The 10,163-nt window shown below is 42.8% G+C and overlaps 1 protein-coding gene across 1 annotated transcript in view; it reads right to left on the reverse strand.

Annotated features, from left to right (window-relative positions):
• The window catches only part of ANKRD55 (ankyrin repeat domain 55), a 71,595-nt gene extending 63,690 nt beyond the window's left edge, over positions 1-7,905 (reverse strand). The window contains exon 1 of the mRNA XM_065406672.1: positions 7,866-7,905. Within this exon, the coding sequence (XP_065262744.1) occupies positions 7,866-7,905 (40 nt within the window). The remainder of the gene's footprint in view (positions 1-7,865) is intronic.
• Positions 7,906-10,163: the final 2,258 nt, after the last annotated feature.

Raw genomic sequence — 10,163 nt, forward strand, 5'->3', positions numbered from 1 at the left:
GTGTACTGTTAATGGAGTATCAGGTTCTTTTTGGTTGACAGCCCCACTGGCCCATTACCAGGTAGTGCCCCCTCCATCCCACATGGATAACCCATAGATCATCTTAGGAGCTGCAGGAGCTTAAACAACACTTAACCTAATGGTTCACAGACTTTTAATGGGACACTTTCCCTCCTATGCTTGGTAAATAAACTGGAAATGTCAATCTGTCTATTTCAGTGTTATCCCTGCCTCCCCCTCCATTTCCTTCCCTCCTTCACCCTGCCCCCCATGTGTTTTATCTTCTCTCCTCTTCATGCTCTTGGACTAGCTTAGTACCCATCCACCCTGGGAGCACCCCCAACAGGGGGTAGAATCATAGAATATTAGGGTTGGAAGAGACCTCAAAGCAGGACCAACACCAACTAAATCATCCCAGATACCAGGTGAACCATAGTGATCAGAAAGAGGCGGTAGCATACTTTGCAGAGGACATGGAATGAAGAACAGGAAGTGTGTGAGAGAGAAGTATTTGTCAGCAGGAACCTGGATACAGCAGTTGAGTATCTAGTTCAAAAAAGAACTAGATAAGTTCATGGAAGATAGGTCCATCAATGGCTATTAGCCAGGATGGGCAGGGATGGTGTCCCTAGCCTTTGTTTGCCAGAAGCTGGGAATGGGTGACAGAGGATGGATCACTTGATGATTACCTGTTCTGTTCATTCCCTCTGAGGCACCTGGCACTGGCCACTGTTGGAAGACAGGATACTAGACTAGATGGACCTTTTTGGTCTGACCAGTATGGCCGTTCTTATGTTTGCTGTAGATCAAGCAGTAGGTCCTGATAGCTGTCCAGAGTAGAACTGGACCATGAGAAGCAGTCATGAAAGGCTGACTGATACAGCCATGAACCAGCATAGAACAAGGTTGAGAACAGAAGAGCAGATAACAGAGTAGGCTGCTGTGCAACCCCATCATGGAGCTGGGAGAGGGCTTGGAGAGCTACAGTTGTGACAGGAGAGCTGGGTTCTGGGCAAAGGCAGCCCAGCCCATGGGCACTAGGGGGCATAGTAAACTCAAACAAACAAACTTCCCAAGTTGTGAGGAACCCAGGCACTAGTGGCTATGGAAAGAATCACCTGAGTATCTACTGCTCTTGCCTTCAAAACTGTAGCTTACTGGATATGCCATTAAGGGCTTGTCTACACTTAAAATGCTACAGTGGCACAATGACTGAAGCTGCGCTGCTGTAGTGCTTTAGTGTAGATGCTACCTATGCTGATGTGAGGGGTTCTCCCGTTGGCGTAGGTAACCCACCTCCCTGACAGGCAGTAGCTAGGTCAACAGAAGAATTCTTCCATCAACCCAGTGCTGTCTACATAGGGATTTAAGTCGGCTTAACGATGCTGCTCCGGGGTGTGGATTTTTCACACTCCCGAGCAATGTAGTTAAACTGACCAAATTTTCTAGCGCAGACCGGGCCTACCTCTGTGAAAGGGTGTGGTGTCCCACAATGACATGCTGCAGGGAGGGAAGGGTGCCATTACACTAGCATTAGCATAGCTCCCTGGTGTTAATGGAAGTGTATTTATTCCCTAAACAATGGGCTGTGCGTTCAAGGCAAGTTGCATGGGCCCTTGTATAATGGATGTTTACATAATCCTAGTAGGTTGCGACTCCATGGGTAATCACTTGTTTTAGAATTCAGCTTTGGATACTGCCACTGGCTGGTTTCTTGACACTTGGAGTACCTAGGTGTGTTATCGATGTGTTCATAGAATATTAGGGTTGGAAGAGACCTCAGGAGGTCATCTAGTCCAATCCCCTGCTCAAAGCAGGACCAACACCAACTAAATCATCCCAGCCAGGGCTTTGTCGAGCCGGGCCTTAAAAACCTCTAAGGATGGAGATTCCACCACCTCCCTAGGTAACCCATTCCAGTGCTTCACCACCCTCCTAGTGAAATTGTGTTTCCTAATATCCAACCTAGACCTCCCCCATGACAGTGTTGGGGTAGCCTCTGAGACTTTGTTCACTCGGTTCCCAAGAACTCAGCTCAACTCCAAACTCATCAGTGAGGTTTCTTTATTGGCATACAATCAAACTACATTTGAACTGATCAGGCTCAAGTGTAGGAGGTGCATATAGGGTGTACCAGACATCCAAAGCTACACAGCAAACCTCTTCCTTTATATACATTTATACATTACATTGCCTCAAATGTTTTGGGACTGGCTTGGTTATTTTGTAGGACCCAATCCCTGTACCATATGCTCTGTGTCGCTACACCCCATATTCGTCATATAAATATTATGATATAAATATAGCATAAGTAAAATATGTTTTATGCAAGATGGGTCATGTAAGGTATCATTGGAAAGGTTATGTTTTACTTAATATGATTATCCTATTTGTATACATGTATCATTTCTGTATCTGAAGTTAGGAATATTGACTATGTAACAATTACAACTGTGGTTACACCTGGGAAACACCCACCAGACAGTATGGAATCAGCCTGAATGAGCCATTAGGAAAGACAATAGGTCTATGAAGATGCTGATCTCTCATCTTCATGGAGTTCCTTCCTGTGGTCATTACAAATAAACCTTGTCTCATAGTTGCTTTAACACTGTAAGGTCATGTGATAATGTCACCTAGTACGGGAGTACCACCTTGGACACTGCTGGTATTTTCCCACTGGAAACAAAGAATTCCCACCTTATGTAAATCCTATTTAAGGCTGGGAAGTGAGTCAATCAAGGCTTTTCTCCATTGCCTCCCCGCCCAAGAAGAAAAACTGCTGAAAGCACCTGAAGAGACAAAGGAACTAAGCTGGGGAAAGGCAAGGGCTGAGTCCAGGCTGAGACTAGACTGTAAAGAGAAATAACTGGAACTCTAAGCTGCAGAAACTCTGCAACCTGCCTAAAACAACATTTAGGGTGAGAAATTACTATTTGTAACCGGTTTCTTTAGTAAATTAAGCTTAGGTTGTGTGTTTGTTTTATGTCAGTAATCTGCTTTGTTCTGTTTGTTATCCTTTATAATCACTTAAAATTTACCTTTTGTAGTTAATAAACTTGTTTTTGTTTACTCCAAAACCCAGTTTGTGCAATTCATATCTGGGGGATGGAGGGACAAAATGCTGTGCATATCTTCCTCCACATTGAGGGAGGGGTCAATTTTTATGAGCTTGCGCGGTACAGATCTCTCTATACAGTGTAAGACAATATTATTTTGGGTTTACTCCCCAAAGGAGGTGTGCACGTGAGTGCTGGGTAAATCCCTGAGATGAATCCTCCCACACAGAGCTGATTTCAGTCTGTGTCTGCAGCTGGGTGTGGCCTTACTTGAGCGTGTGCTAGAGAAGGCTTGAGGGCCTGGCTCAGCAAGGACAGGGGGAGGAAGCCCAGGCTGGTTGAACGGGCGGGCTCAGTAGTACCCCAGCACATCAGGTGGCACCCCGGACAGGGGGGGTCCAACCTGTCACATGCACGCCTTACTCTTTATCTCATTTTACATTCCAGGCTTGTCTTATTCATTGTTAATGGTGTCCAAGGTGTTCCCCTTATTTTAGCTAGTACCAACATTCTGTTTCCAGCCTGCTGATTTATTTACCTCCCTAATCATCTCCCTCAAGAAATGAGGCCCCACCCATGTCCAATTACTCATGTCAAGCCAGGCTTACATTCCACTGCTTTTCTTTTTTTTATATTAGCATTCGTTTCATTTACATTATATTCCTGTCTTTCTGGGCTTTCTTTTTTAAGTTCACTACCCAGCGACACGTTCCCAAGACTGGTACCTGTAATCATTTGAACCACCATTGATACCAGGCTCAAAATACAAACTAGGTGGTGCTAGCTCACCTCCTCCAGTATAGTTCTCCAGGGTGTAATCCCACATTATAAACTTGCTCTGCCTTTAAAGCATCCTTCTGTAATTTGCTTTCATTATAATATAAAAAACGGGTACAAAATGTAAAAAAATCTTTCCATTTATTACCACAGGAGATTTGGGTGTGAAATAGAATATAGGCCAATTAAAATAGCATTCCCTGGGTCTGTACCAGAAGTGGCCCTCTTTAGGCACCACATAAAACTTATCACCAGCATAGGCAGTTTTTACTTTACCAACCTCTCAGCATCTCAACTGTACTGTGAAATTTGGAGACTGTTGCCCCAGAGTGAATCCACATGCCAGCAACTCTGTTTGTAAGACATTACACCTGCACATGCAAGTGTCCTCCAGGTGCAAACAGCAGTACAAGCCTGGCACTTTCCAGACCTTGCATTGTCTTACAACAGTAGCTGAGGAGGGAAAACAAATTTCTTCCACATTGTTACAGTGATTTCACATTTAACTTCATAGTATTGGGCCCTCATTAATTTTCTTACCCGGCACCAACTTGTATCACCTCTTGTGGCAAATGTTTAGCTTTTCTGTTGGGATAAAAGAGCGCATGTTTTCTTGCTCCCATAGCATTTAAGGCTGCTTTTACCTTGTATAGCACAGTGGTTCTCAACCTGTTTATCATTGTGGGCCGCAGGCTGAGAACCACTGCATGCCCACCCCTCCACAATCCCTGCGGGGCTAAAGCAGAGCCCCGGGCGCTGGGTCGGGCAGTCGAGACCCAGACCCCCGCGTGGGACTGGGCAGCTGAACCCTGTGCCCTGCAGCAGGGCCAGACGCCGGACTCCCACGTGGAGCTGGGCATCCGGAATGCAGGACACCCCTCCCCTGCGCGGGGCCGGACCCGGACCCTGCAGCTTGGGGCCAGACAGCTGGAGCCCGGGACCTCGCTGTGCAGGGCCCAGGGGCCAGCAGCCAGACCCTGGGACCCCGAGGCGTGGGGCTGGACAGACTGGACCTGGACCCTGCAGCGCAGGGCCGGGTGGCTGTACCATGGGACCGCCCCCACGTGGGGCCTGGCGGCCAGGCCGGGTAACTGGCAGCTGTAGCCTGACCCTGGAGCTGATTGCCCAGCCTGGGCCCCCTGTGTTCAGTTTTATACCCTCAGTCCATGTGCTTGGAAAACACAAGTCCAGGCATGTCTGGGTGGGCATTGCTGAGTCTCCAGGCAAGGTTAAGCAATTCCTCTGGTGTGGCCTCATGCAGGTGAGTCATTGCATTGTAGCTCCCTTGCTGGACAATGGTTGTTGATGGGCTGATTGACACCCCAACCGGGTGTTGGTTACTTTCCTTGCTATTGCCTCCGGGGAGCTAAAATGTGGCTGATTCCCCAACTTACAGCATTTTTAGTGACAACCATACAACACAATTCTCATAACTTCATATGCATTAATGATATACATATATGGATAGAGAAATGACTTTCAGCAGATCATAACCTTTTCCTTACAAGGCATGCTTTAGATGTAAGATCACAATCAAGGAGTCATGGCACCAGTATGTTGGGGTAGCCTCTGAGACCTTTTCCATTCAGGAGTCTGTTGGGGTGAATTCTGAAAACTGATGCACTCAGTAGCCTCCCAGACCTAGTCACCGAGGTTTGTTTATTAGCATACAATCAAACTACACTTGAGTTAATCAGGCTAAGTGTAGGGGGTAAGTACAGGGCATACCAATCCTCCAAAGTTACAAAACAAACTTCTTCCACACTTCCACATTACACTGCATTTACTATACCTTGCATTACACGTTTTGGGACTGGCTTGGTTACTTTGTAGGAACCAATCCCTGTACAGGGTGTTCTGTCCATGCACAATTTACTCTTTACCTCATTTATATTCCAGGCTTATTTTATCCATTGTTATCTTGTCCATTGTAAATGATGTTCCCTCTTATCTTAGCTACTACAGATATTCTGTGTCCAGCCTCCTGAGCTCTCAAAACTAGGTGACTGGGCAACAAAATGGCAGATGAAATTTAGTGTTGATAAATGCAAAGTAATGCACATTGGAAAACATAATCCCAACTATACTATAAAATGATGGGATCTAAATTAGCTGTTACCACTCAAGAAAGATCTTGGCGTCATTGTGGATAGTTCTCTGAAAACAGCCACTGAATGTGCAGCAGCAGTCAAAAAAGCAAACAGAATGTTGGGAATCATCAAGAAAGCGATAGATGATCAGACAGAAAATATCATATTGCCTCTATATAAATCCATGGTACTTGAATACTGCGTGCAGATGTGGTCACCCCATCTCACAAAAGATATATTGGAATCGGAAAAGGTTCAGAAAAGGACAACAAAAATTATTAGGGGTATGGAACGGCTGCCGTATGAGGAGAGAGATTAATAAGACTGGGATTTTTCAGCTTGGAAAAGAGACGACTAAGGGGGGATATGATCGAGGTCTATAAAATCGTGACTGGTGTGGAGAAAGTAAATAAAGAATTGCTATTTACTCATTCTCATAACACAAGAACTAGGGGTCATCAAATGAAATTAATAGGCAGCAGGTTTAAAACAAACAAAAGGAAGTATTTCTTAACACAACGCACAGTCAACCTGTTGAACTGTTTGCCAGAGGATGTTGTGAAGGCCAAGGCTATAACAGAGTTCAAAAAAGAACTAGATAAATTCATGGAGGATAGGTCTATCAATGGCTATTAGCCATGATGGGCAGGGATGGTGTCCCTACCCTCAGTTTGCCAGAAGCTGGGAATGATGACAGGGAAAGGATCACTCGATGATTACCTGTTCATTCCCTCTGGGGCACCTGGTATTGGCCACTGTCGGAATACAAGATACTGAGCTAGATTGACCTTTGGTCTGACCGAGTATGGCCGTTCTTATGCTCTAATCCTACAGAACACTTTAAGAGAAAAACTCAAATCAAAATGGATCCAGAAAATGACCGTGACAAAACTGGGTTTTGCACAGTCACCGATTCCCATTGCAACTTGATGCATATGTATCTGATTTATATCAATTTATTCACAAATACCAGAATGGGATGCTGATGTGTTAAAGAGACTAAACAAGCAGTATTCTTGGTGTACCACTTGCATTTTGAAGAATTTTGATGTTAGCCTTTTCACATACGCAGCAAGCCACAACCTTTTGTTTTAGGGCCAACTCTGCTTTATCAGCATGTACACCTTGCAGGTGCATACTGGTGACTGGGAAGATTGCACATAAGTCATTTTGGGGCTTTGTAAATGGACAGAGATTTGATGTAACAGTTTAAACAATGAAAATTTCCTGCTTTTTGAATAAAGGGGAATATAGAGAATATAGAATTTTAGTGAATTAAGCAAGAAAGGATGTAAATTATATTAGATACATCATAGCCCCCACCCCAACAAATAACATTCAAATAATCTAACTACAAAATAGATAACTAAGATCCATCTATATTTCCATAGCAACCTATTCCTGTAGAAAATGTATCATTGCGTTAGGGCTTATTTTAGATATCTTATGTTAAGACACCGTAATATTTGTGCAGTACATCTAAAGATTTCCTGAAGATAAATCACTTGTCAGTGTGTATTTCTTTTACTATATATGGCTTATAATTCAAAAATTCATTAATTTAATTAGGAAAATGGGCACTTAGTTTTGTACAAGTCAAATACATTAAACTAGAACCAGTTAAAAATGTGGTAACAACTGTTGTATATACAAATCTCATAGCTGACCTTAAAAAAAATGCTGTCATTCTTCCTGATGAATTCATTGCTTTATTTTTAAAGCAATACTAGTAGGCAGAAATATCTGTCCTTAACACTGATGGAAGAAGGTCCCTTTTGTACAGACACAGTGAAGCAACATATGATAAACATATAAGAAATTCACATTAGACCAGACCTCCACCATAAAATATGAGGCATTGATTTACCAGCCAAAACCATACAATTTCAACAGGCATGCTGGGACCAATGGCTTTTGAAATTAGTAGCAAGTGACTTACCTTTGTGCTGATCAAACACCGATGAGGTACTAAAATCCATTGTGGTCTATCTCATTATTTACTGTTAGACCAGGCAAATACCATCTCCGTGGTTTCCAGGGAAGAATCCCATATATTATAGTAAACAATATATGCAATGATAGCTGTCACCAATCTTCTTGTTTGATAATTAAATTTGCTTTACGGCTGCAGATTGTTGTCAAGGCAAAGACATTGGTATATTCTGTTAGTTAAGGACCCTGTTAAAAAGACGTCTCCAGAAATGATCTAATTGAGCTTTTAGGTCTTGAAAAAATACTAGCTTAAGAGGGCAAGCTGTCTATGATCAGGCCTGAGAAAGACACTGCAGATCACCCAGCATCAGCAACAAGAATGCTGGCTTTAAACAAACAGAAATCTCAATGAGTGAATGAGGATTCACTATGGCAAACAGAGCATGTGCAAAACTGCCAATGCAATTTGGATGCTGGATGTACTCACTTTAGAAGCCAAACGGCATATGCTGTGTTCACAGACAATGCTGTCTTAATTGACTATTATATAAATATTGTAGTAGGCATACATTTTGTAGTTTATTAATTAATCAGCCACCCACCTATTTAACTGAGTGAGTTTTGAATAGCATGAAGAACATAAATAAAAGGGAGTGACGTTTATTGCTGTATTTAATAGATAAGGTTTAAAAGTTCAATATAACTGTTCTCAGTAACTACAGTCAGTTGCAATAGAAATCCTTTTTAATGTAAACATGTTTGGTGTGTTTTAGGCAGTGTTTTAATGAGATATTCCAATGCAACTTGTAATATACACATTTTATATTTACTCTCCTAGTCCTATGTCCAAGCCAAAGGAGAGGGAGTCCAGTTGTAGGCCTGTTAGTCTGACATCAATTCTGGGCAAGATAATGGAGAGGCTGATATGGGACTTGATTAATAAAGAATTTAAATGAGGCTAATATAATTAGTACTAATACACAAGGACTATGGAAAGTAGACCCCATCAAACTAACTTGATACTTTCTTTGAAGAGATTACAATGTAAACGTGTTGATATAATATATTTAGACTTCTGTAAGATATTTGACTTGATACTACACATTTTGATTAAAAAAATCTAGATAGATATAAAATTAACATGGCACATATTAAATAGATTAAAATCTGGAAAGGTCTCAAAATGTAATTGTAAACATGGAATCATCACTGAACAGTGTTTCTAGTGGAATCCCACTGGGATTTGTTCTTGGTCTTACATTATTTAACCTTTTTATTAATGACTTGGAAGAAAACACAAAATCATCACTGACAAAAATTGGGGGAATGGTAAATAATGAAGAGGACAAGGCACTCATACAGAGTGTTCTGGATGACGCAGTAAGATGGCCACAAACAAACTATGCATTTTAATATGGCTAAATATAAAGGTATATATTTAGGTACAAAGAATGTAGGCCCTACTTACAGGATGGGGGACTCTATTCTGGGAAGCAGTGACTTAAAAGGTTTGGAGGTTGTGGGGGATGAACATGAGCTCCCAGTGTGATTCTTTGGTCAAAAGGGCTAATGCGATCTTGGGAGGCATAAACAAGGGGAATCTCAAGTAGGAGGAGAGAGGTTATTTTACCTCTGTATTTGGCACAGGTGCAACCACTGCTGGAATACTGTGTTCAGTTCTGGTGTCCACAATTCAAGAAGGATATTAATAAATTTGAGAGGGTTCAGAGAAGAGCCCTGAGCATGTGTAAAGGATTAGAAAACAAGTCTATTACTAAAAGGTTTAAGGAGCTCAATCTATTTAGCTTAACAAAGAGAAGGGGTGACTTGATTATAGTCTATAAATATCTCCATGGGGAACAAATATTTAATAAATATTCTCTAGAAGAGAAAGGTATAACATGCTCAAATGGCTGGAAGTTGAAGCTAGACAATTCAGACTGGAAATAAGGCATATTTTTTTTTTAAGTGTGTTGCGGGTCATACATGCCCCGTCCATTTTTGGGATGGGGCGCGGGGTCATTAGAGGCCCGTGGACAAGTCTGCGCAACCCCTCTTGTCTCAGAGTGATGTGTTCTAACAGCCAAAGTCACTCTATCTGCCCTCTCTATCAGGGCTGTGCGGCCTAGCAGCCAGGGTGGGCGGCGGCCAGGATAGGGGGTGCCAAGCCAGGGCCCTGTCGGTGGTGGGGTTGCCCGCCACCAGCTCGGTGGGGATCCAGCCAAAATACACCAAGCTGGTTTCCAACCACCTCCCTGCAAAGCCTCCCTGGATTACTTCCTATCCACTTCTCTGCAGCTTGTGG

This window comes from Emys orbicularis, chromosome 6 (genome assembly GCF_028017835.1).
Source record: "Emys orbicularis isolate rEmyOrb1 chromosome 6, rEmyOrb1.hap1, whole genome shotgun sequence".
Lineage (NCBI taxonomy): Eukaryota > Metazoa > Chordata > Testudines > Emydidae > Emys > Emys orbicularis.